Source organism: Gobius niger (assembly GCF_951799975.1).
Source record: "Gobius niger genome assembly, chromosome: 6".
NCBI classification, from domain to species: Eukaryota; Metazoa; Chordata; class Actinopteri; order Gobiiformes; family Gobiidae; genus Gobius; species Gobius niger.
The window spans coordinates 9,204,054-9,230,948 of record NC_136857.1 but is presented as its reverse complement, the minus strand read 5'-3'; the positions used below and the strand labels follow the sequence as shown (position 1 = coordinate 9,230,948).

At 41.0% G+C, this 26,895-nt stretch overlaps 3 protein-coding genes across 3 annotated transcripts; 2 read left to right on the top strand and 1 right to left on the bottom strand.

Moving 5' to 3' along the window:
* Positions 1-1,006: 1,006 nt before the first annotated feature.
* On the top strand, positions 1,007-8,814 carry ptpdc1b (protein tyrosine phosphatase domain containing 1b). The gene is made up of 11 exons (XM_079558229.1): positions 1,007-1,468; positions 1,707-1,785; positions 3,414-3,579; positions 3,657-3,737; positions 3,815-3,933; positions 4,010-4,147; positions 5,554-6,548; positions 6,788-6,967; positions 8,004-8,114; positions 8,202-8,655; positions 8,690-8,814. Exons 2-10 carry the CDS (start codon positions 1,749-1,751, stop codon positions 8,337-8,339), a joined length of 1,965 nt encoding a protein of 654 aa, XP_079414355.1. The 5' UTR covers positions 1,007-1,468; positions 1,707-1,748; the 3' UTR covers positions 8,340-8,655; positions 8,690-8,814.
* fbxw12 (F-box and WD repeat domain containing 12) lies at positions 8,706-12,447 on the bottom strand. The gene is made up of 10 exons (XM_079558231.1): positions 12,331-12,447; positions 12,217-12,254; positions 11,974-12,143; positions 10,985-11,109; positions 10,264-10,473; positions 10,016-10,180; positions 9,725-9,932; positions 9,468-9,646; positions 9,252-9,382; positions 8,706-9,046 (listed from the first exon to the last, which is right to left on the bottom strand). Exons 1-10 carry the CDS (start codon positions 12,430-12,432, stop codon positions 8,947-8,949), a joined length of 1,428 nt encoding a protein of 475 aa, XP_079414357.1. The 5' UTR covers positions 12,433-12,447; the 3' UTR covers positions 8,706-8,946.
* Positions 12,448-13,038: 591 nt separating this feature from the next.
* On the top strand, positions 13,039-24,049 carry LOC306964251 (protein Wnt-7a). Its single transcript, XM_079558230.1, has 4 exons — positions 13,039-13,411; positions 13,830-14,056; positions 18,306-18,577; positions 22,484-24,049. The coding sequence occupies exons 1-4, from the start codon at positions 13,341-13,343 to the stop codon at positions 22,964-22,966; spliced, it is 1,053 nt and encodes a 350-aa protein (XP_079414356.1). The 5' UTR covers positions 13,039-13,340; the 3' UTR covers positions 22,967-24,049.
* The last annotated feature ends 2,846 nt before the right edge of the window (positions 24,050-26,895 follow it).

Sequence of the window (26,895 nt, the reverse complement as noted above, 5' to 3'; positions counted from 1 at the left end):
AGTGCTGCTGGTGCTGCCGCCTGCTCAAGGCCCCCTTGTGTTCATTAGCCTGTATTTTACTGTTTATTTTTCTCACTAGAAAAATGAACAAAACACTTCACGCATACCGCCACACTGTAGAGATAAAAAACAGGCAGCCTAATAAGTCGGAAAATGGTTTTAAAGAAAAGAGCGTTTATTGATTCGGCCACTTATTTAACTCTATTCAAATATATCTATCTCTATTTACTTATCTGAATACCTCATAGTCCATGTTATGTTTTACTGTTTAGAAATGTACTGTTTAGTTCTTATCTGGGTTTTGCTTTGACTCCGATTTACCCTGTAGCATTGAGTTGTGTCTGCCGCCATCTGGCGGACAGCAAGGAAACATTGCAAAAAAAAAAAAAAGTGTTGCCAAGCGAGGAGGATAACTCTCTGAATCTTTGCTTTTTAAAATTTTTTTAATGTATTTTAATAGGAATTGTAGTGCACAAAATTGTTTGTTTTTATTCTTTCTTTTCAGATTTACTGTGGAACTGAGACACTAACAACAGTGAAGCAAAGCGATTAAGTGACTATGAGTATATTGAGTATATTGAAATAGTTAGCTGGGGTGTTTTATTTAGGCATATAAGGTTTTTCATGTTATTGCATTTTATAGATGATATTGCTGTCCTCATAACAGTTTCATCTTACGCACCCGCCCTCCTTCTACCCTGTAGCCTTAAACTAAACAGCTTTAGTGAGGTGAAAGCTAAGCCAATCAGATTTTATCTGCTTTGTATGTCGCTGAGGTCCCTCTATTTGTGGAACACAGTTAAATCAAATTCTGTTCTTCCACACTCTAAACCAAGATATATATATAATATATATTTTAAAAACTGTTCATTTAATGAATGCATACTTAAACAATATTCATAAATAACTTTAGTGCTTAGTATTGTGCTTGTAATGCTGAGTACTGAAGCATTACAACAGATTTTTTAGGAAATACTGTTGTCTACGTGTTTTAAATGGCCATTAAGGCACACGGTATTACTTAAGGATATTGTATAGGGTGCTCTGTTTTTATACCTATGGAGTAATAAGATTATAGCCCAGGAGTCTAATCCAGAAAGAGTCAAGAATAACCCACACTACCCCCACGGCCACAACTAGGACAAGACTGTGCTGGGAACCAGGTACGAACACTCTTCACTCTTCATTTTCTACGCATTCCTTTAGAGAAATGTATATGAAATTAATTTGTTACACCGGTAAAATGCAAGTGTTTCCATGTAGGAGCACACAGGCCATGTTCATACAGTCGCCCCACCCAGAGACGCAGGGATAATCTGTGACGAATCACATCAAGGGAAGCGACGGGATTGACTCGCCATAGTTCTGCAAAGCCAGAGAGAGAGAAGTCAGGAATGCTGGCATCAAGAAGAGAGGGCAATATGAACATCCTGATTACATCCTGAACACATATGTTTAACTCCTGCAGGTAAGTGTTTCTGTTTTAAAGTTTTTTGTGATTAAGTTGATCTGTATCTCTATTTTGATTTTACAACCAGCTGTATATTGGCAATTCAAAAACCCTACCTACTTACCTACTGTGTGTAATTAAAAGTAATTGTTCTGGAGCTGTTTTTTATGTCTGTATTTATTTGTTATTGCCTATATTGAAAATGAGAGCTACTGTATTTGTTGAGCAAAACCTGCTTTGTGTAATGTGTGCCCAGGTTCTGCTATGACTCTGAGTGACGTCCCAAGTGATATTTCAAATGGCACAGACAGCAGGAGGGGCTCTGATGGAATTCAGTAAGTAATGACACAGACACAAACTGTAAATAGTTAGATGTACAGGTAGTTGCATAGTTAGCTTCCTTTTAGAGCAGCGGTAACTGACCTCCATTATCAGACACGGGATTAGTCACCTTAAGTGCTCTGTCACTCATGATCTAATTATTTAGGGGGTTTTAAACACTCAGCAGTGAGATAACAATTCATAAAATGTGAATTTATTAAGCTATATGTGGTGTCAGTGTGATTCAAAAGCCCACTGTTAATTCCCAACTGCAGTAGAGCGGGTCGTCTCGTGATCGGAATGTCGCAGGTTCGAATCCCAGCTCCTGCAAATGCATACTGCCGTTGTGTCCTTGGGCAAGACACTTCCCCCTACGTGCCTTCAGTGTCTACAGGCATTGGTGTATGAATGAGTGTGAATGGGTCCCTTACTGTAAAGCGCTTTGGGCCCGATAAAGGTAGAAAAGAGCTATAAAAGTTGAGTCTGTTTACCATTAAGATTAAATGTTATTAAATGAAGAGTAATGACTGGCTTTGTGATATTGCATATGAAACTAAATGGGCACATGGTACAAGTGTTCTGTTTGCCATTAAATTTGCATGATTACATGATTCTTACTATGCTGGGTCCTTGGGCAAGACACTCCACCAATTTGAATGTCGTGTGTGAGTGAATAGTGGTGGTCGGATGGGCCAGTGTCGCAGGTTGGCTGCCTCATTTTCATTAGTCTACCCCAGTAATGGAATAGCTACAGTATTAGCTGAATGAACATGGACGGCAGTGTGGCGCTTTGAGAAGTCATGCCAATACTATAAATATTACTTTAGTGCAGTGGTTCTCAACTGACAATTGGAGCAACAAGAACACGGACTATAATACGGGTATTATTGTGCCCTTATGTCATGAAAAGTGAGTATGGGTGATATTTGGCATTGGAATCTGAAAGACATATATGAATGGTCGCTTTGTTACTTGCTTTGTAAGGATCTTGCAGGAAACAAGACCGTTCTTGTAATAGTGTTTGGTTCTGTTATTATGTGAAGAGTTCAAACAGTGGTTGTGAGTTTGGTTTGCGTTAAAAAGCTGTTTTGAAAGGAAACAAGTTTTTTTTTTTTTGCTACTGTTCCTTATTGTTTTGTATACTTTGATTGTACTATGAGGAATGAAAAGTTTTATCATTTTGAGTTGGGGAGAGGCGCTCATAAGCTTTTGCGTCAGCCTACTCCTTTTGAGCAAAATGTGTGCTCAAATAAATAAACTGGTATGGCGTCGGGACCTACAATCACCCTTGATGACAAGCCGCAACCCAAATACGACTTAGACTAGATCTGAACAACTAAAGTCAATCAAGAATCACTCTCATTTGAGAATCTTTTGTGTAGAGGTCTAACCAGATTGTATACTTATCACTCACAGTGTTTGTAAAGATATTAATCATAATTGGAGGTTTTGTGAGTCAAGAGTCAAATTGCTGTTTCCTTTCAAGTGTGATCAAGGTGCAGCTCAATTGTTGCCCGTGCCTTCTCCGTCAGCACAAATCAACTAAACTTTTAACATCAGTAAAACTATTTGTGAAGTGTATAAAACAATTACCTTCATGCTATAGTTAAATTGATAAACCTCATAAATTATCTGTTTTCAGTCACAGCCCCCAGATCCAAGTATACGATTTTTGGAGAAGCCATTCGTTATGTTATCCCAGCCCATGTTCAATGTTCTTACGGCTGTGGAGGGCAGGCCTGCAAGTATGACAACCCAACTTACTGGACCGAAGAACAGCAGGCCATACACGGGCTCTACTCCTCGTGGTAGGATTTGTTTTCTGTCTTAGAATCTGTTTTGCCCAATAATGTCCGCTAACTAAATATTTTCAAACATCTTTTAGGGTGACTGACCACATCCTTGCTTGCTCCAGACCGTCCACAGAAATCATTGAGAAATATGAAATAATTAATCAATTCAGAAGGTATATGCAGTATGTCAGATAAACACAGATCTGTACTGTGGTCTATCTGTGTATAGCTGATGATTTTTTTTGTTCAGGGAGGGGATAAAAACATTGATCAACCTGCAAACTCCTGGTGAACACGCCGACTGCGGAAACCCTCTTGAACCTAAGAGTGGATTTTCATACTTGCCGGAAGTCTTCATGGAAAACAACAGTATGTAACCTTTTCCCTCGCTAAATGAACATAATGTAAAGTGAAACTAACATTTTCTTTCTCTTTCCATTGGTAGTTTACTTTTATAATTTTGCCTGGAGCGACTACGGAGTGGGTTCCCTCACGGCTGTGTTGGACATGGTGAAGGTTATGGCGTTTGCTCTGCAGGAGGGGAAGGTCGCAGTTCACTGTCACGCTGGGCTCGGCAGAACAGGTACAGTGATTATCAATGGATGTACATGACTATAGGCAGTGTTGGGAATAATACTTTGAAATTGTGTTTAGTTACAGAATACTGAATACTGAATACTTGCCTAAAAATGTATTTTGTAACGTATTCTGTTCCTATGCCTAATCCAAGTACTGTATTCTGAATACTTAGAATACTTTCACGTTGATTTGCATTATATTTATGCATAAATGAGGCGTATGATTAATGCTACACTTGTTACTCGTCTGCCACAGCCCAAAATAACATAGAGCTAAACCTTTCCCGTGCTGTTGTGATCTTTTCTTTCTTCATAATGTTATGATTATGAAAGATGTAATAATTAAGTACTGTAATGTATAACTTTTATTTTAAGAAAGTAACTGTATCTGTAGAAGAGCTGTGCAGCTCTCAGACACCCTCAGTGCAGGACGGAGCGCTACCGCAAAGCCTTCATCCCCACTGCTGTCAGACTGTACAATAAGACTGTGAAGTAACGCCGACTGTAACAAGTGAATTTCTCCTTTGTGAGATCAATAAAGGTTTATCTTATCTTATCTTATCTTCTAAATACCCTCAAATAGAAAATTGACTGTTCCTGATTACAGTTACCCAAAATGAGTATTCTAAATACATGTACAATTAAGTTATTACCCAACAATAACTATAGGCCTAGAAACATTGCAGTGCTGTTTAGGGTTGGGCCATATTGTATCGTATAGATCGTTATCGCGATATATATGCAGTGGACACGATATAGTTCATGTTACGCTCAGCTACATCAGAGCAGCACTAAAAAAGGATGCAAATTGCTTGAGTAGATCATATTTGCGAGGAAAATAGTATGGCGCTAAAAAAAGAAAAAAATATCTTACAACACTGGAATTTTGAAGTTATTTGTCCGTTGTCAATTATATCGCCAAATATATCGTTCATGATATTTCTTTTTTATATCACGATAGACACTTCACCCTCCTTGCCTCCATTGTCTGCGTACATTGGTGCATGAATGCAAGTGTGAATGGGTGACTGGTTCCTTACTGTAAAGCGCTTTGGGCCTAATGAAGTTAGAAAAGTATAAGTTGAGACCATAAATATTGATGAATTATTACATACAGTGAAAATAACAATAAAATACTGTGATCATTTGTTTTGCTTATAACTTTAATCAGTAGATGCATTTCTCACTCTTCTTACTCTTCTTGTCAAAGGGGTCATTCTCCTTGGATACATTTAAAGGAACTGACAATGTTTTTTTCTAAATTTGTAATTGTAGAGATTGATAGGGATTTTCATCTCTATTGTGAATAGTCATAGAATCTCTCAAAATCTTCGTGTTAAGGCCTGATACTAAATAAATTGGTTTAAAGTTCATCCCTAGCATTCATTCACTAGCGCTCTCTTTGCTGCAGGTGTTTTGATCGCCTGTTTCATCACCTACACGACCAGAATGACCGCCAACCAGGCCATCTTATACGTCCGCTCCAAACGTCCCAACTCCATCCAGACTCGCACTCAGCTGCGGTGCGTGAGGCAGTTTGTGCAGTTCCTCGTCCCGCTGAGGAGCATCTTCTCGTGCGCCAAGCCCCTCACCTACCCCGTCACCCTGACCCAGTACCTGTACCGCCAGAGACACATGCTGCACGGCTACGAGCGGAGGCAACTCAGGTATCTGCCCAAGATTGTCCAGCTGGTGTGCAAGCTGTTGATGGATATAGCAGAAAATCGACAGGTGATAGAGGAGGACATTTTGGAGGCGCCTGATGGTGAAGACTTGGAGAAGGAGCAAAGCATAATAGAGCAACTAGGTCCTGAGATCTTCTGCAATAACATACCACGCTTGCCGGGTTCACCCAAATTGCCGAGGCACTTCCACGAGCCGCCCATCTTCTATCACCGCAAAAGCTTAAGTTACAGCGAGTCAGACCTGAGACGGCTCGGATCGGACCTCAATCTGTTTGCACCGCCGCCCACATCTTTATCCCAAAACGACGTCGGATCGCCCGTGCCGCCTGCTTGTGTGCAGCTGAAACAATGGAACAGCAACGCATCTCTAACCACGCTCAGCTCGACAAGCTCCCTGTGGGAAATCAAAAACTTAGAGCACCAAAAAGACGGCAGCATTCTCATAAGACAAGCTAAGAAACCGGGAATCCAGCGGAGCGAGTCCATGGGATTCGGTGGGGACGCTAGGAAGAAGGGCATACTGGATAAGCTGAGGGAGGAGATGGAGACGAACCTGAGGAAGGGAGAGTGTAAAGAAGAGGAATATTCTGAGGTGCCCTTCATCACGCTGCAAACCGAGCTGTCGCTGGACGCGCGGAGACTCCTGGTCGCTCAGTCACTGGCCGTGGACATTTTTCAGGATGGAGAAGAGCAGCACAAGAGCAAAGTGCTGAAATGGGAGGTAGGTTCGAATGTAGTTGAATTTCCTTACTATCAAACTAGAAATGTTTTATATAAAATGTATGGGAAAATCTGCTATAAAAATGCTCTGGTAGCTCTTCTCTAATAGAATTAAATCAGTTTGTATAGTATAGTAGTTGTGCCTCCAGCTCACTTTGGAACTTGTGTTAGCTCTACCTGTCCCTTGTTTCCAGAGTAGACATGCTTTCAATGGCAGCAAATGTTCTAATGTGTTGACAGGCTGAACTAAACCAAGGCGGCGCATGGGAGCGTCTGTGCCTGGAGCGTGACCCTTTCATCCTCTCGGGGCTTATGTGGGCGTGGCTGGAGCAGCTCAGGGAGCCAGTCATCTCTGCAGAAGTCGCCAAAGCACTGGACCCGAAGAACGACACTGAAACTGTACTCAGCCCACTGGACCAGGTTTGGAGGGTGCCTCGCTATTTATCATCTTCCATAAAAGTTCATCATGTTTTCTTAAGGCAGATATGGGTAAAGCTTGTGATGCAAGGGCCACATTCGTTTTTTGAACTTTCCACCAGTTGCGAATTTGGTTGTTTCAAACAATTATAATTCTCTCAAATAGACTGCAATTGCCTAAACACATTAAAAGAGCCACAGAATAGCAAAATAGCAGCAGTTATGCATTATCTTTCTTTATGGCAATGAAAACATTTTTCCCCCATATTAGGCAATGCATATTGGGCTCGATCATGTTTTGATCACGAGTTTGCCCGTGGCTGTCTTAAAGGGGACTATACGGAGTTTAAAAATGTTAAAATTATGTATTTTCCTCCCCCTACATGTTCCAGCAATGTCCTAATATGTAGAATGATCCCAGACCTGTTCACCACAACTGCCTCTAAAATCCTGCACTGTCACTCAAAAATGTGTTACTTCAGTCCGAATTGCCGTCATGCACGAGCTTAATATAGAAGGTGCAGTTACACGTATGACCAGAGGTGGCAGGAGTGAGTATAAAATGGCGAACTTGCATCTAGCCCCTTTAAGGTATAACAGTGTTGTTTTGTAAATACATAATTGAAGTCCATTCCTCTCTACAAAACGTTCAGAATCAGTTGTTAATCATTGATAAGCACTTAGAAGGGCAGCACATTTTCCTCGGCAACAAAAGTCGTGGGTTGGATTCCCAATTCTGACCATGAGCCAAGCTGTCCTAATGGCACTGAAGGATTGGTCAAAGGGCAAATTTCTCTTAGTTATTTTTATAAAGTACCCCCATAGTTGTTGCATTATTATATCAAACATTTTTTTGTACTTTATCACTTAAGTTAGATGATAAATGTAGGATTATTATTGCATCAATTTGATTTATGAGATATCACTTCTAAAGTTCCTATAACATTATTAAACCTGAGGTCATACATTGATTCATCTTCAACCCTCTTCCAGTCACTAGATCAGTCTTGGTGCCTCTAACACTGTTCTCTTTCCATAGGGCGCTAAAGAAACACTAACATGTATTCTCGACTGCATGGCCCATATGCAATTCATATCGGAGAGGGTTGAAAACGCTTTCCTGAAACGGACCATAAAGGTTTTCACTGGGGTATGCACCCAATCCCTATCTTCACCAGTTTTGTTCTCATATCAATCCTATACTGTTCTTACATACATCACACTTTTGTTATAACAGGTCGAGGACAACACGCCTGAAGGGAGTGAGCTGCACAAGTCTCTGTCCCAGGTCCTTTGTCGTGTCCTGGATGACATGAGGTCTCCATTGATGGTATCAGATCCACCGCGCTCCTACTTTGCTCTAAGTTCTCGTTGATTGTACTAACAACTGAATGTTTGTGCCAAAACTTGTGTCTATATTAACAATAGTACATCGATTTAAGAATAAGCGACTGTCAAACCAAAAGACCATGACACAACTCTATGCCTTACATGTTGTTATGTCGAAGGCTGCTTCACCTCAGCTGAAGTTATGTTACGTAGAAATTTAGATATGCATCTTATTACAAAAAGTATTAATGCCTTTGTTCATAACAGTTTTTAATAGAATACATAATTTTGTAAACATCCCCAATACATTAAGATGTGAGTATGTCAAATACACTTCAGGTTTTAATAAAAAGCAAGGTACTGTAAACATTATGTGGGTTTATTTTTTTTAGTTAGCAAGCAAACTCTTTTAAAACCCTAAATCAACTTGTTAGCTGATGAATCCCCAGTTACCTAGCAACAGAGTCTAAAGACCAATAAATGGTGTATGTTGTCACTTGTTCCTGCACTCTTCCCCTATTGGCATCTGTTGTTGCTCTATTGTCAAAGCCCAACTCCCTCTGCTCCATTCCTATACGGTTTCTGCTCGTTCATCTGGGGTTTTTTAAGCTTTGGCAGTGGACGGAGTAATACTTGAGATAGCGTTGAGTTTTTTAAGAGGTAAAAAAATATGCTTTCAAAACATCTTTTCCATCTTTGCCCTCGACTGAGCCCACGATGCTGGAGTAGTCGCAGATCACATGGGTGAACCCTCTGGGAAATACAAAAGCACAAAGATCAATTCAGAGAAGAGAGACTGTGCATGGAAATGAATTAGGGCAGAGTAGCAGAGTAAAAACTTTGATGAATTGTTGTGGGTGTCTGGATGAAACTAAAAATAAGGCAGGGTGTGGAGATTTCTCATTGAAAAAAAATCAATGAATAAAATAAATATGAAAACAAGTGAAATATATATAACCTTGACATTGTGTGAGACCCTCCCAGTAGGTGATAGCGGCCCTCTAGAGTTTGTCCACCCTCTCTCTTATTCTTCCATGTGAGGACCCGCATGGAGAGATCCTGAGAAGCAGTCACTACACGGAAGCTGTCCTGTACATTTCAAAACATTCAAGTATGAGACTTAAATTACAGATTGTTTTGTAAAAGATTTGATCAGGAAAACATTCTGTCTTACCACCCAAATTGCAGCGATTGGCATGGTGTGGTCCGAAAAGTCATGAAGCAATTCTCCATTGAGAGAGTACACAAACAGTTGTTGACCAGCTGCACATACAATGCAGTTGCTGTCTTTCGCCTGTAGGAGGAGCTGTGGTGACCTCGCTTGAGTCAAATTGAAAGACTTTGCCTGATTGACTAAACAAGAGATATTATTATTATTACACTTATTACGCTTAATAGGAAGTGAACTAATAGGATCCTACTGATGCTTACTCTGGATTTCCGTTTTGTACTTGGACTTTTTGAGACAGATGTCGAACATGGTGAGGACTTTGCTGTGCTGGGGTCCTGTGTGGGCTACAGCCAGTCTGGCCGGTTGCGTCGGGACAAAAACTGCAGCTTGGCACCCAGCGACTGGCAAAGACTGGCACAGCATCTCCTCATCCTCTGCCTCTGAAGTGAAACTTTCTGTGTGCACAACCTTTTTAGGGACAATGTAGTGGAATATAATGAGAACCCTTTCAATAATGCAAGAACTGAAAAAATGCACAAGCTAGAAAATACCTTTGCACTAAGATCGTCATTGTCTTTGGTCCCAGCGAGAAGCCACTTTTTGTCGGGTGAAATCAGGAGGGTGGTGACTTGAAATGTGTCACAAACCATAAAAGTAGATCTTTTAGTCAAATCTGGACCCATGAATGTAATTACAGATCCCAGGCGTCCTCCCACCTGGAGAAAGCAGAGCATACTTTTAGCATTAACATACAGGAAATAAAACAGAATCATTCAATAAATTGGAATAAATCGTGTACACTCAGAAACCAGTTGTCATTTATGGTGTACTGCAGTAACTTGCTGTGGGAAAATCCAGTAGAAAAGGTTGCCATCTGCTGCCCAGTCTGACCATCCCAGGTAGTGATGAGACCTGTAGAGTCGGCCGTGACCACTAGGTTGCACTGGTCGTCTGTTATCATTTCCGTCAGGGGATTCTGGGATGCTGGGGTGGACCATAATAATTCACCCTGTTGAAATAGTCGAATAAACTGATATGGTTATTTCATTCTATTGTTGTTATTGTTTTGCGTGTTATTGATTATGTGTCACTTTTTGACTTTAGTTAAAAAAGACATTTAATGACAGAATAAATCACAAATGTTAAGGCAGATTCTTCCACTTAAGGGTCGTGAGTTCATGGGACAAAGACAAGTTAGTCACAGCACTGAAACACAATGAGAGAACCCTTCACTATTCTACACATTCACTTGGGGTGATTTGAATTCCCTCATTCATCTAATCTATGGAGAGACAGAGAGGGATCATATATTGGCTAGCCCAGAGATTTACAACCACTATCCCCTCAGCAGAGACCTGTCCTTTCTTTATTTAGGGGGTGGCAAGGATGAAAAATAAATTAATACCTGATGGGCCATGTATGAAAATTCCTAGGTTTTGTTTTAATTATTCTGATTCTGATATTAAAACACAGTATTAAAATGCTACTGTGTCTCTGAGCAATAACACATTAACACTCACATCATGGACTCCCCACGCTCTCACAGTCCCATCTGTCGAAGCGCTGCAGACCGTTGCGCTGCTGCTCCAGAGATCCGGGGCGTCTGATGAACTTCTATTTAGATATGACAGCCCTGTCACCTTGCCTGGAGGAGAACAAGAGGTAAAGTACTGGACAACACTGGACAGGCAAGAGTTATATAAACCACGGCTGGGTCTCAAATGATTAAAATAGGTACGTGATATAGGGCTGGGTTCCGTTAAACAATACCAGTCTGGTACAGAGAAAAAAAAGGTTTAGGTACAACTGGCATCGGGGGAAAAAATAGAAGTATTGAAAGCAGGAACCGAAAAGAAATATGAAATCTTCATGTTCCAGTTTTGATGCTGTTGGTCATCAAAATGGAAAAGAAATAAAAAAGTGACACACAAGCTGAAAAAAGGGGGGAAATTGAGAAAAAAGTAGAAAAAATTGGGGAAATTTGGAGAAAAAATATATTGATTTGGGGGGAAAACTGGGAACATTTGGGGCAAAATTGAAAATAAAAAGATGGAGAAAACTAGCGAAAAATTTGAAAAAATTGAGGAAAAAGTCAAAACACATTGGGAAAAACAAGTGGAAAAATTTGCATAAATTTGGGGAGAAAATTTAAACATTTGGGAAAAAATTTGAAAAACTTCGAAAATATTTTTTCCTGCCCTTTTGTAGTTAAAGGCAGTTTCTTTGTTGTTTCAAATGCAAGAGAAACTAAATGAAAGGAAAATGAATAAATTAACATTATTAATCTGTTGTATGGTTCTATATGGCAAATATTTTAGTATTGTATAAAAAAGTATTGTGACAGTACGGTATCAAAAATAATGTAGCAGTGCCCAGTGACAAAACCAGTAAAAAGTGGTTGTTATTTTTTTTAAACAGATAGTAGCAAATAGATGAATAACAGAAACAAAACAGAAACAATACAACAAAATGCTTTTTTTAAATTTTATTTTAGTGCCAGGATCCTTACCTGTGTGCCCCCTGAGACTTTTGCAGGTGTACCCTCCCGTCTTCCCCTCGCTCATCTTCGTCTCCAGATGGGACCGGCGGAGGAAGTATCGTTTCCAGGGGGGCGCTGCCTCCCCTCCGCCTCCTCCCAACCTGACGTTGCAGAAGACCCAGCGCTGTAGTGCCATCCTCCTGGAGAAAAAAAAAAGTCAGGTAATTATATTATTCTTGCTTTTCTTTATTATAACTATACGATACGGCTCACCTCCACAGCCACGGCGTCTCCGCTGCGTCATGCCAGTCCTAAAACAGAAAATGTAACGTCTAAGTTATTAATACTGCAAACTGGCTACTTCCGCAAGTTACTACAGACACTTGCCTTGCACACACTGGAGGCATTGATCAGGTCTTCCTCTGTCAGAAACGTGAAGACGTGAATCAGACAGTCTTGTATGAGGTAGGTATCCATGTTGTTATCCATTTATGGTTTACACACACTTCCAGTATCAGCGCGTAAAAGGAAACCCAAAGCACTGGCGAACTACGGAAATAATACAAGGACAATCCGCTGTTTTTAATATGCAAGTCGTTTTACTCCCCACTAGATGGAGACATTATAAAAGGCAGAGGAGGAAAAACAGGGGGGGGGAAATGTAGGCAACCTTTTTAAATTGTAATAAACTAATCAAAAGGCAAACAAGTGAGGCTAATGCAAGAAAATACTGGCTTTGTTTTAGAGGAAATCTTGTGTTATACTTTAACTTTAACTTTTTTTTATTTTTTATTTTTTTGCTTTATAATTTCAATTTCAATAAGGCCTATTATCCGAAGTGTGAAGCGTTTTTTTTTTTCTTTTCTTCTTTTTTTTTTTTTTTTAAGGCAGCGTATTAGTAATGCTTTATTGATGATAATGCGTGTCTTGGTAAATCACAGCTACGATAGACAGTTGGGGGGGGGGGGGGGGGGGAACAAGTCACCTCAATTAGTCAAGGTGAATGTGCGGAATAATGAGAGTCCTCCTCGCGCTGCAGCTTCAGCCCGGGCGGGATTCTTGCGCGAGGGCCCCATGCCTTGTCTCCCGTGAACACGCCCCAGATAGATGAGCCAGATATAAGGCGAGAGCTGCGGGTACGAGCAGAGGAACTGGGAGACAGTCAGAGTCAAAGCCCGCGGGGTTCACCTGTGTCACCCTCACGATGACAAGAAGGCCCTCGGGACGGGGGCCGCTCACACGGTCACGCTCAGTCCGGATGGTGTAGTGCAAAAAATCAAAAACTTTCCTCCGCGCCTAATGTGAGTTTTGGATTGCCTGTTCCGTGGACTTACCTGGAGCTGGGATCGATCGGAGAATAAACGAGTTACTCATCAGCTCGACAGAACGGGGCCGCAATGAGTCGGAAAACGAGACGGTGGATTTTAAGAGTTTTGCTTTGTCTGGGGATTGTTTATTTGAAAATCGGGTGAGTTTGGCTTGTTTTTTTTTTACTATAGAATTTAGTGTAAAATCAACTTTAAGCACGCCTCAACTTTTTAAAGGAATTGACCAAGTCGTAACACTGTTTTTTTCTCTCTGCTGCCGGTCACTTTATTATTATTTGTTATGACATAAACCTACCTGCCTTTCTTTACATAAAGTAGTTTGGCCCAAAGGGAACATGTGGCAGTTAAGTGCACACCTTCTTTCTGGAAATACAGTTTCATAACAAGTAGGCTAAGAAGTTCCAACTGAAAACAAAACTAACGTAGACATGAGAATGTGTGAATATCCATTTCCACTAAACAATTAGGCTATAGTTGTAGAAACTGGGCAGGTGACAAAAGCAGAGTGTACTTTTTTTTTTTTTTCTTCTCTCAGTCACATCCATCTTCCATTCACAGTGGCTTCTCATCGGTGGTGGCCCTAGGTGCGAGTATAATCTGTAACAAGATCCCCGGTTTGGCTCCGAGACAGCGGATAATCTGCCAAAGTCGCCCCGATGCCATTATCGTCATCGGAGAGGGAGTCCAAATGGGCATCAACGAGTGTCAGTTTCAGTTCAAAAACGGCCGCTGGAACTGCTCTGCGCTCGGGGAGAGGACCGTCTTCGGCAAAGAGTTGAAAGTGGGTATGTTACCTGTCTGTTAAAAGTTTCAAATGTTTAGAGACAATGTTTGTGTATGTGCTTTCCAACTTCGAATTGCTGTCTGAAGCGGTCGTAACAGCACTGGCGTTTTAAGTTTGATCCAGGCCCAGCGCGTAAAGCATGCGTAAAATGCGCACAACCTTTATAACCTTTATTTAATTATCACCACTGGCAACTAAACTTATATATCACCACTGCCAATTTAGATGATGTCCCACTTTTTATTGATGCCTTGAGAACGTGATTGAAAAGTTATGTTCATGTTTTAAATAGCCTACATTTTTATATAATATGAAAGTTATGGCTCCTGGCTGGGTTGGAGTATACTGTGGTCTATTTCACAATGTCAGTAGACATTACACTTTCAAAAGCCTTTACCTATTAGTGCTAAGTCTTTTAACCATAACTAGTACAGTTTAACATGGTGGGCTGATGGATTCCAAAATGATAATGTGTATGAAACGTAATCCCCACTGTTTCAATGCGTAACATCGGATTTGTTTCCATAGTGTTTCCAAAATGACAGACACACTCGCTAAGTAGTGATTGATCCAAACCTCGCCGAACAACACCTTCAGATTAAAGTGCAAATGCTTCATCCTATAAAGCGCCAGTGTCACTTACATCAGGCCTAGTTTTGCACCTCATTGACTGTGTGCCTCTCTCTCTCTCTGAGCCTTTCTGTATAAAGGCATCTGAAGCCAGCGCGCTAACAAAGCTCCCGTGAATGTTGGCAGCTCGTCCATTCAGGCCTCCCCAGTCTCTGGAGACACATTTTCACTGGTCTTTATCCTGTCTAGTGATGGGTGCCGCGGCTCCCACTGTAACCATGTAGATCTTACCACGGGTATAAGTTACAGTACAGGGAGGGTAGCAGAGGAAAGCAGAACATGCTGAATTTGAATAGAAATGTCAAGTCAACACTTATGTAAAGAAATGTTGATTTGTATGGATGCTAGAAAGCTTTGATAATGATGTTGATTGTTGTAACTGTTAGAACATGTTCATTTTAGTGCCTAAATGTTGTACAATGATTACGGCGATTAGGACGAGGGTTTGACATTAGACTACTTACCAGATACTAATAGATTTCTTTTGTGGCTTGTAACTCTTTCACTCTCACTAGCCACTTTGGCCAGTTAAATGTAACCATACTTCAATCTGATTATATATACAATATAAAAATGAATTATGGCACACTTATACAGATATACGATGTTTTTTGTAATGTTGATATTATGATTTAATGGGCTTTTATTATATAAAGATAAGCAAAAATGTCATATACCTAATTGTGTCCAATAAAAAGTAGAGGCTTGCGACATTTGTAAAGAAAAAAATAAAATCCATAATGGCCAAGGAGATAAAAAGTTAATGTCATGCCCTGATTATGATATGAAAAGGTTAGAGTTGGGAGGAAAGAGAGCAGTGAATTGACAGTTATGTGCCTCAATAGAATATCAGGATATCAAGATAATAATATGTTTACGTAGCTGTGTGAAAGTTGTGTGGAAAAACCTTGGGGATCAAAGTAGGCATGAAAGTTCTCAAGAGTTTTTTGACAATAGCCAAAACCCTACAGCGCAGCTGTTAGGGACCATCTTGTCATTTCAGAGAAAGGATTATTTCTTCTTGCTTTTGAAACAAAGCTGCTTTGTTTAACATTCTGTCTATTTAAGTGTCTTTACGCCATCAGAGGCTTTTGGTTTGTCTCTCTTAAGTGAAAAGTTGAAGTGCGTGGCTTGGACAGCCATACCTAATAGATTGGTTTCACTGAACAGATTAGGCCCAATGCTCGTAAATGAACACCATTGTTGACGCTAAAGACCCAAACTGAGCAGAAGTGCAATTGTTCTTAAACCTGAAAAGAGGGGGTAACCAATGGAAGGCACCATGTTAATGCAAGGTGTATCACGACAGAGCCGTTTAGTCTAGTATTTTTAACCCAGGTCTTGGCTTGTGTATTGACATTAAACTTAAGTTGATATCAAGGGGCTAAAACATAAAGGCGAAAACAAAAGTGGCAGAAGTCTAATCACCTGGCACTCCTAGCTCAAGTCTTGATCTTTTAGTCTGCAGTGTTTTATACAGCTTCCACCTCTCATTACACGCTTCTGAAGGATTCCTGCCGTCTCTTGTGGTGAACTCGTGCACTCAGATCTGCAGGGGAAAAATTAACAACAGCGTAGTCAGAACTGGAGACACACCTTCATTTTTGGCCTGGGGCCCGCTGTGTGCCTATAAAAATGTCCACATAATTGATGCCTCAATATGATTTTTTTCAATAGAGAGAGAGAGTACATATCCAAGATGTCAATCAAATAACCTGGCAGTGTGTGATAGTGAACCTGGTGCCACAAGGAAGAGGCGTTTGGTGTTTGTTTTGAACAAACAGAGGCTGGTGCAGTTTATTTACACTAAGATGTGATAGATACTGTCTTATTGAGGCAGTTTCCCTGTATGCATAAAATCAAAGATGAACCAAGATATACCTCTATTAGTCAATTTATCTTAATGTATCTTTAAACAACACAAAGCATTACACTTATTAACATAATTACACAATTAATAACTACTTACTCTTTATACTTGCGTACATACTAAAATTTCTGAAGACAGGGCAATAAAATACCTTGTGTCCATAGGATCTTTTTTATGTTTAAAAACTGCCAACCCTTTAGTTTGGACCGTTACAAAAATGTTCTAAAATGCACAAGATTATTATATTAGTTTAGCAGTTCACATTTCAGTCTTATCTAAATGTGAATGATCTTGGATCCTGTAAACTGAATCTTGATTTTTAAAACATAAATTGTATATCTAATCACAATTGGAATGGATTTTTGCACGAACTTGTCCAAACTGAACATGTCATCCAGCTGGTTTAACCTTTACTTCTGCATCTTTATTTCCTGCTGTGTAAATGATTTGTTAAAGATAACACCAAATTGAATATTGTGATGTCAGCCCCTTAGGAGTACACACAGAGCAGAAACCACCCGATCAATAGCTCTTCCTTCTCGACAACCCTCTTATTCATTCTGCTTTGTTTGACTATGCCACCGACGGCCATTTTGGTTCAGGGGCAGGACAGTTTCCAGGTCAGACTTAGAAACACAGTTGTGCTACAAAGATCGCTGTAGAGTTAATAATTAGACATTTTAAGTTTTCTGTCATTTTAGCAGGTCTTTGGATATTGGAAATTATTAGAAGAATTATAACCATAGAGACAGGAAAATAACATTGGCTAGTAGAAGTTGCTCTGGCACATTGTCTCCCTCAGCATCGCGAGTGTGAGGTCCGACAGTATTATTACAAATATACATATGTACAGATATAAATAGCCGTTTTGTTGCCTTCCTGACTCAATTGACTCTGTGCATAACTTCCAATCATAACAACGCCGCCCAAGAAGTGACTTCCTGTTTCGATCCAGCACACCAAAACAAAAGCACCATCTTATTCATTAGTTCAGCAGTTCATTAGTTCAACTGTCTTTCTGCCTAACTATTAACAGACAAAACACTTATAATGTGTGTATTTAATTATATTCTTGTAATGTTGCAAGCACCTGCTGAACTTATCAATGAGACGAGCTGTATGCTTTTATTTTGGTGTGCTGGATCGAAACAGGAAGTCACCTCTTGGGCGGCATTGTTATGATTTGAAGTAATGCACAGAGTCAGTTGTGGCTAGAATCAGCAAAAAAGACCCACAGGAGCAGTGTGCACTGGTTGAAGCCACCAACCAAAAAAGTCAAAAGGCAGCCCACTCAACTTCCTGTGCCACGCTTTTGCCCTACAAAGTAGAGGGCAATGTCTAACTTGATATTTGAAAATTACATTACTGTTTGTCATTATTTTAATGATTTTAATAGGGCACTTGCTCTACCACTGGTTCTAGCGTGAGTTTCTTTATACTCTATATGAACTTGCCATTCCTCATTTGAAAGCTCAGAGCTTCCAGAATTCAGTGAATGCGTGCAAGGCATGCCCTAGGAATAATTTGGACTTGACTCGAGGCAGCTGCAGTGATTTTGGAAGTAGGAGAGAGTCCTTTTATGTAGGAAAACTGGTTTTAGTCATAGGATCTGGCACCCAAAGTGTGGCTCTCATTCTGCTTTGTGACTGGATAATCCCCTCCCGAATACAGCCTACATACCTTAAGTTTAAGTATGTTGTCCTCAATGAAATGCGTATAATAAACCACCTCTACTTTTTGTCTTTTCTAGGCAGTAAGGAGGCGGCATTTACCTACGCCATCATCGCGGCGGGAGTGGCCCACGCCATAACGGCGGCGTGCACACAGGGCAATCTGAGCGACTGCAGCTGTGACAAGGAGAAGCAGGGGTTCTACAGTAAAGACCAGGGCTGGAAGTGGGGAGGATGCTCTGCCGACATCAGATACGGCCTGGCCTTCTCCAAAGTCTTCATCGACGCTCGCGAGGTGAAGCAGAACGCCAGGACGCTCATGAACCTGCACAATAACGAGGCTGGGAGAAAGGTGAGTTTCAGCTCTGATCAGCTTTATTGCCAATTGTATCGCATGTAAAACACATACAGAGACTCAAAATAGCGTTACCGTAAAGCCTTTGGTGCAAAAGCGAAATTTAACACAGGTCTCTTTTTGTTGATATGTCACTATGCACATTAAACTATGCACTGGTCACTTTATTAGGAACATCATGTTACTGATAAAGGAGCTTTTGAGTGGAGGTTGTTGTGTTCAGAATTGGTCTTTTGCAGATCTTTATTGAAACTAATTATCGGCTTTTTGTTTGTCTTCAACAAGGCCTTTTTTCTACAGAGCTTGCACTCACTAATTCTTCCAACTAAATCAATATAAGCCACTTAATACAACCCTTATCACTGCAGACAAAAACAAGTATTCTGTGTTTTACTGGGTGGTACCGTGGTTAGCGCTCATGGCTCAGAGCAAGAATGTCTCGGGTTTGGTTCCCACCTGGATTCTCCCCGTGTCTGTGTAGGTTTCTTTCGGGTACTTCAGTTTCCCCTACCACTAAAACATGTACAATAGGTTCTCATCTGAGGCCAGGACTCCCCTGTAAAAGAGATTCTTAATCTCATTGGGTTATTGTCTCCCTGAACATAACCTTTGCACCTTCACATAAGTATTTGCAGTTTTTCAGACGTTTATTCTCGTCCTATTGTCCAACGTCCATCTACACAGTTTTCTGAAAGGTTTAGAGTGGACTGATGAGCAAATAGAAAATGTAAAACATCCCACAACTTTATTCCGTCCATCACAAGGAACGTTTGATTCTTAAAGCTTTCCGGCCATGTTCTTACAACTGTAGTCATCCACTTCTTCAGAGTACACAGAGTCCTTGGGTTCTGGTGCAAATGTCTGAAGGCTTTTGAAGCGGCTTTACCAGAGTTAACTTGTTTTCCTTTCTCTGATGTTTTTCTCTCTGTGCCAAACAAGCCTGATTCTCACAACTAACACGTCCGGGTCCACAAAGGCACAAAAGGCCTTTTCAAACCGTTGTTTTTCTGTGACTTTTTCTTACTTTTTAAACTCAGCAAGCTCAAAACATGTTGCAGGTTTAACACAAAATTTGTCCCTTTTTTCTCACAAATGGGTGGTTGTTTTTAGTGGAATTGGCAATTTATGCAAATCAGAAGCAGTGACATTGGTGCTGAGCAGCTCAAAGCAGACAAAGGCTGTCAGAAGACTTGGTCACACAACAGCTGATGGATACGGGAGTGAAGCCAACCATCTTTTAAGTGATTCCAAAAAAAAAACAAGTTGTTTTGCCGCGGCTGTGGATTTGTTTCCTTTTTATTTTACTACCCACGGATGGTCCTAATTTCTAAATACACCATACAATACAAAAATATGTTTTATTGGGTAACTTTTTAGATGCATTGGTGCTAGAACTTTGTAAAAAAAAAAACATTAAACTTAATTGAATAATTGTCTAATTTGGGGGTTTGCAAATCCGTAATAGAATTAGGAAATGCAGCATCCTGTGGGTGATTTGAACTGCCACTCAGCAGAGATGCCGATATTTTCTTATCTTCTATATTCAAGCACTCTTCCTCCAGCTTTTCCGACGTGATCCCAAGGTGTAACTTCCCAGTCAGCCGGGAGTCATAATCCCCTGAACGTGTCCTAGGTCTAGGTGTACCATGAAAACTTCTTCAGGAAGGTGTCCACCTCAGGTGGCTCCTCTCCATGTGAATAAGCAGAAGCTCTACTCCGAGCTCCTCCTGGGGGACTGTGCTCTATTTTCAAGGTGCACTCAGTCACCCTGCAGAAGAAACTGCAATCTTGTTCTTTTGGTCGTGACCCAAATCTCTTCACCATAGGTGAGAGTAGGAACATAGATTGACCGGTTAACCCGAAGAGGCAACGTGAAACCACCTTCCTGTCGCCCTACAGCCTACGGGGAGGACCGTAAGGGGCCGGTGCTGTATAATATGGAAAAAAATATGTGTTATACATTAAACTAATTTAATGCACTTTCACACGTTACACAATGTTCCTGAATACATACCATGGATTGGAACAAGATTGTGTGACGAGTAAAATCCCCACCATTTACAAAAAGGCTGAGTGCATTTGACCTGGCACTTCTCATTGTCATCGGCGCAGGGTTTAGCGGTAATCCCAGTCACTCGACGCCTTGTACAGTCACTGACATTTGTGTGTTGTGTGTGACTACATACACACAGCCTGAAATCTGAGACACTATTTTGGCTTCTGTGCGTACGCGATCACAGTGCTATGTGGTGGGGCTGCATTTAATCCTAAACCATACAGGAGTTAGTGTGACAGGCACCTTGGGCTTTCAAGTTGCACTTTTGATGCTTTTGAGTTCAAGCGCAATACCGCACAGGCACATGTTTGGAGAATGTTGTTTTATTAGTCGGTTTATTTAATGCAGTGTGGGTGATACATCCAAGAATATTATCCCTGTGAATCACCCAGTTTGTTATGATAGAATATTGAGTATCAGAGCAATGATGAGTTTAGTTTTATGGAAGCTTATAAACCACAGAATGAGAACCCATTGTCCTCATAGGTCTTTTTTTTTTCTTTTTTTTTTTAAAACAAGTCTATCCCGTCATTGTCACACAGTTATGGTGGTATATTACTGAATGAAATTAAAAGAATACATAAAACACACGACACGTATGACCAACTGTTTGCATTTTTAAGAAAATCATATTTTTAGGGGGGAAGTCGAAATTTTCAAAAGTGATATGCAGTTGTGCCAATACGTTTAAAGGGACTATACAGAGTTTAAAAATGTTAAAATTATGTATTTTCCTCCCCCTACATGTTCCAGTAATGTCCTAATGTGTAGAATGAGCTCAGACCTGTTCACCACAACTGCCTCTAAAATCCTGCACTGTCACTCAAAAACGTGTTACTTTGGGTCCGAACTGCCGTAATGCACGAGCTTAATATAGAAGGTGCAGTTACACGTATGACCTGAGGTGGCAGTAGTGAGTATAAAATAGCAAACTTGCATCTAGCCCCTTTAAACAATACGCTTTTTTTTCTTTTTTGGGCCATTTCTTAAAGAATATAAATGAAAATACTCATGGTCCGGACCGTAATGTTGTGAAGCCATTTCATCATAGTGAAGGTGGTTTGCTGATACCAGTGCCTCCAGCAGAATAAAGTGAAGGTCCCGTTAGTGGCCATCTCAGTCTCCTCAACACTGTGGGGAGAGATCATGCAAGACAGCCCAGGAACGTACAGGAACTGGAGGAGAATGGGCCGCTTTACCATTAGAGTTTATACAGAACCTTCTCCACAACGACCACAAAAGACTCCAAGCTGTCACTGACGCTAAAGGAGGCAATACACAGTATTAGGAAGTAGTGTGTGTAAACCTTTCAACAGGATCATTTTGGTATTTTATTTTGTTATGGTGATTTGAAATTAGTTCACACATTTTTTTTTTTTTTTCACAATAAATGGCTTCACAACATCACTAACCATGACTGAAAAAAAGTTTTTTTTGTGGTTTCATTCATATACTTTGAGAAGTGGCCAAAAAAATCTAAAGATCCACTAGGGTGTGTAAACTTATTGGCACAACTGTGATACAGAGGACATGCGCTTACCGGATCTTTTTTATCCCAAATAAAACCTGCAGTGTTCCGGACGCAAGATCAAATTTCTGTTTTCATGTTGTTGCTGTGCTGTAACATCACTTGCATACCCTCCATCCCATCCCTTTAAAGCCATTCCTCTAACTCATGGATCATTTTAGTTGTGATATATTTGCCAGGTAAGATTAAAAAAAGTGATTGGTTGATAGATGTAGATATAATAATTACCTACATCATGTTCTCTAAAGCATTTCCAAACACTACCTTTACGTTGTTTTGACCAACCTCTAATGTCAACGTGTATTTTGTTTGACTTCAGATCCTGGAGAAGAACATGCGGCTGGAATGCAAGTGTCACGGCGTCTCGGGCTCGTGCACCACCAGAACCTGCTGGACCACACTCCCCAAGTTCCGCCAGCTCGGCTACATTCTCAAGGAGAAGTATGCCCACGCCGTGCAAGTCGAGCCCGTCAAAGCCAGCCGACACAAGCGCCCCAAATTCCTCAAGATCAAAAAACCCTACTCGTACCGCAAACCCATGGATACGGACCTGGTTTACATAGACAGGTCGCCGAACTACTGCGAGGCCGACCCCGTGACGGGCAGCCTGGGCACGCAGGGGAGGGTGTGCAACAAGACTATGATGCAGCACATCAGCGGGTGCGACTTGATGTGCTGCGGGCGAGGGTACAACACGCACCAGTATTCGCGGGTCTGGCAATGCAACTGCAAGTTCTTGTGGTGCTGCTACGTCAAGTGCAACACGTGCAGCGAGCGGACAGAGGTGTACACGTGCAAGTGAGGAATATTTATTGTTGGACATAAAAATCATTTGTGGGCATTTGGAGATCGCGGAAATTGCCAGAAGATGGTTATGCTGACTGGTAAATGATGCAGGACTACTGGATTTTTTTTTTTTTTTTTTGCACAGAAGCCTCATAATGCATCTTCATAGGCATTTGCTGGACTGTGTTGGAAGAATGAAAGTCTTTGAGGAGAATTTTACGACTGGTGGTGACCGCAATGCAAGTCACAGAAGTGTTGTATGTGAAGATCCACGGACATAGTACATGATGTTTTTATGCCATTTCAAATCGTGGACGTGACGGTCACCTCCCATGCACAGATGGCATAAGCTGGAATATTTAACAAGACTGTATTTAGAAAATTAATAATGTTAATTTATTCTGTAAATGAACTACTGATCTTGTCCGACTTGGATGACTACTACTAAATGCTGGGAGATTTCTAGCTTATTTAAATGTTCTTAAACTCCACACACTGGATAATGTCGCTGGCTGTAGAAAGTTGTCAGAGAAGGGTTTTGTAAACTTAAAGCCATACTGCGGAACATTTCAGTTTATTTGTTTCCGCATCACACGAGCAAACGAAACTGTCAGATAGATAAAGTAACATCGCCATGGAGATGAGCTGGTGATGTCCTGCTGCAGGCAAAGTTCGGTCATGCTTAATGAAATAAATGTATTTTATTCCATTCATCGGGTTAAATGTTACGCAGTATGGCTTTAAAGTACCTTTCTGACCCCGTCATGAGCTGGTCTTGCCAATGTTTTGCTGCTAGTCCAGAGATCTCGGCTGCTGTCCGCTCTACTGACCGTCTTCAATGGCATTGCTCAGTTTCAACATGATTTAGCGCAACACTGGACTTCACTGATCAAAACGCAGGCACACTTACCACTTTTGGTAAATAATAGTTTATAGAGTATATTTTGTAAAAGGCTATTTTTATATGAAAGGTTTATTTATGTTTTTTTTTTTGCATCTTCCCTGTTCAAATGTTGGATCTTAATCTTTGTGACAAAGCTAATATTCCTGTATTTTGGCCCCTGTTTTCTTGCCATAGTTGTATATTGTAAAACTGTGTTCAAACATGTGCTGCATTTCATGACTACTGATTGAATACAGGAAACGATTAACACCATGAAAATCCAATCTCATTTCATCATTGTGTTCATCTTATTTTTTTAAATGCTGTAAAGTATATAATGAAGGATAGTGCTTAGATAGTTTTTCTATTTAATGCCGTTCTAGTCTCAAACACACATGCTTTTCCTGACCCTCTATTAGTGTCAGTCTCATGCTCAGAGTGAGTGACGGGTGGATTTAACCAATCACAGGGAAGTGTGAACTTTCAGAAGCAGCAGATAGACTTTAATTACTTCTTTAAAGGAGCAGGCCACCGTTTTTTTTCCATACTGAGATATGTTCTCGCCTGAGCTTAGATGAGTTAAAGCGTACCTGTCTGGTCTTTGTGCGTGCCCTCAGTCCAAAGCATATTCCTATGGACCCAAATGGGGGTGAAGTTAGAAGCCCCAAGCTCTTCCACATTTTCCCTATTTAAATACGATTACGTGAGTAGTTACACGATCCCAGTATAGTTACACAAAATTAAACGGGGTACTATATATATATTTTTTTCATTTATTTTATTTATTTCATTCAAAAGTGATCTTATGCAAACACAATAAAACGGCCAAGCCAACACAGTATGAATGAAACGGAGCAGAGGAGAAGAACAAGTCTTATAATATCTGCCCCTTTTTATTATATTGTAAGGCGTAGTAACACCTTAGTAGCACTTCGACGTCCACGCAGTAATATCTTCACTCTTAAAGAATTCTGAAGATATATCTGCGCGGACGTCGAAAATCAACATGTTTAATTTTGTGTAACTAGACTTGGAATTACTCACATATTTAAATAGGGAAAACGTGGAAGGGCTTGGTCGCTTCTCACTTCACCCCCGTTTGGCCCCATAGAGGAGAGGAGGAGAGGCTTTAATGCTAACAACATGTTTGGTCTTTGGACTGAGCGCACGCGTAAAGACCAGACAGGTACGCATCAACTCGTCTAAGCTCAGGTAAGAACATATCTCAGTCTGGAAAAACAGTGATCTGTTCCTTATAAGGGAATATAAATATACAAAATGTACCTGAAAGATTGAAATCGTAACTTGCTTTTGTTTAAAGTTACTTATGTCAGTTTAAAGTCAAACTATTGTCGATTTCTGCACCATTTGAAACCAGGCCGTTTGCCGTTTCACGACTAAAGGGCTTGTTTAACGTATGGGAAAGAAACCACATTGTTGGGTAGATTTGCATCAACTTAAACTACAAATTAACTATGACTGATGACCGTAGTCCGTGACATAAAAGAGACGTTTCTTTGAGAGAGGGGCGAAAGTTCCTGCGGGCTTAATGGAGGGCCCTGGGTGCAGACTGGAAGTATCTTTGAATGCGGAGCTGCTCTAATGTTAGGGTCCAGTTTAATGGATGAGGCTGCTCGGGCAGACTGTCAGCGCTGATGGCTCTCTCAGTCGGGGGAGTGGGAGCTGTCAGGGGGATAGATGAGCGGCACATCTGCCTCATTCAGCCCCTGCGCGGCGCGTTGCTACAACAACTCCGGCGCGGGCCCCGAAAATGCAGGCCAGACTCCAGAAAGGGCCGGGCCGATGTGTCAGGCAAATGTTAACGGCGCCAAAGCCCACAGTCGTTAGGGATTCCGGCTCTCAGGGAACTGGGAAGTGCTGGGAAGAGACAAGAGCCGGGGGTGATGATGGAAAACCTGCTCCCAGCAATCTCCTCCAATTGACAAATGTGGAGACTGTAAAAAAGAATGAAAAAGTTTCACCTGTGCAGCTCAACACTACCTCGTGGCATTTTTTACAGTGCACGCATCATCTTTCACAGAGTTGACACAGTTCATGAGGAGTATAATTCAGGGTTAATTTACTGTAGTTGAGCAGTATCACATGTCACTGGAACTATGAAGAACAAGTTAGTCTTGGTATTGCCTTTCAGCTTTTGTCAGAAAGATAAAAGAGTGAAGATGGCTTTATTGTTGGGTACACCGAGGTTTTCCTGACATACAAAGCCACATCTAAACTGTCTTTAGACCCACCTTTAAGCTTCACTGTCCTATCCATGGTTCACTATTGATTATTTGATATGGATATTTATTAGAAGTTGATAGAGAAAGCCATGGTTTTATGAGGTACCATAAAACTATGGTAGAGAACCCACTGGATTTGTCTGGTCCTGACGAGTTAAATCATAATTTAGTCCTAGTTTAGGCCTTTCAGAGTCCACTTTTAGACCTAGCTCAACCTAAATTTGGTGCTGGTGATGGTTGGATACCCATACACACAAAGCAGGAAAGAAGAGTGCTTCATATGTATTGAAGTGGTTTATCTAAGCAATTACTGTTTCTTCTTTTACGACTATGCCAACTAACAACTACATCTTCGTCTAACACGGATGCCCTTCATGTCCCTAAAGCTTTGGTGCGCTTTAAACATGTAGCGTGTGATCCCATGAATCCACCTGCAGTGCGCTCCGTCAGGTGCAGCTCGCGGGGGCCACGGACCGCAGGAGCGTCATCTGCGTTGACTCACGGGCGCTAACCATCCCTCTCTTTGATAGTGAGGCCTAACTCAGACACCCTGAAGGATCAACGGGACAGTAATTATACTCTTACTCCTGTTTCCCTATAAACAGCAAGGGGCCAGTGCCAAGGCGCGGAGGGCTGTAATATCCATGTTGCTCTGAAGTGGGGATACCTATAGCCTTTGGAGTGTTGATAAGAAACAAACATAAATGTAGAGACACACAAACATTGGGGCGATCACCTGTGGGAGGGTAGAGTTATGGGAGTCTGGAGAGCTCTATGTTGTTGCTGCAGTACCTTCTGCTTAATCCAATAATATGACAC

Bases quoted from the DNA above. Each gene is read 5' to 3' on its own strand.
- ptpdc1b (XM_079558229.1), top strand. From the start codon at position 1,749: ATGGCACAGACAGCAGGAGGGGCTCTGATGGAATTCA. The intron at 6,968-8,003 runs GTTTGGAGGGTG...CTCTTTCCATAG, and splicing joins TACTCAGCCCACTGGACCAG to GGCGCTAAAGAAACACTAAC. The intron at 8,115-8,201 runs GTATGCACCCAA...TTGTTATAACAG, and splicing joins CCATAAAGGTTTTCACTGGG to GTCGAGGACAACACGCCTGA.
- fbxw12 (XM_079558231.1), bottom strand. From the start codon at position 12,432: ATGGATAACAACATGGATACCTACCTCATACAAGACTGTCTGATTCAC. The intron at 12,255-12,330 runs GCAAGTGTCTGT...TTTCTGTTTTAG, and splicing joins ATGCCTCCAGTGTGTGCAAG to GACTGGCATGACGCAGCGGA. The intron at 9,647-9,724 runs GTAAGCATCAGT...TCTCTTGTTTAG, and splicing joins GTACAAAACGGAAATCCAGA to TCAATCAGGCAAAGTCTTTC.
- LOC306964251 (XM_079558230.1), top strand. From the start codon at position 13,341: ATGAGTCGGAAAACGAGACGGTGGATTTTAAGAGTTTTGCTTTGTCTG. The intron at 14,057-18,305 runs GTATGTTACCTG...TGTCTTTTCTAG, and splicing joins CGGCAAAGAGTTGAAAGTGG to GCAGTAAGGAGGCGGCATTT. The intron at 18,578-22,483 runs GTGAGTTTCAGC...GTTTGACTTCAG, and splicing joins ATAACGAGGCTGGGAGAAAG to ATCCTGGAGAAGAACATGCG.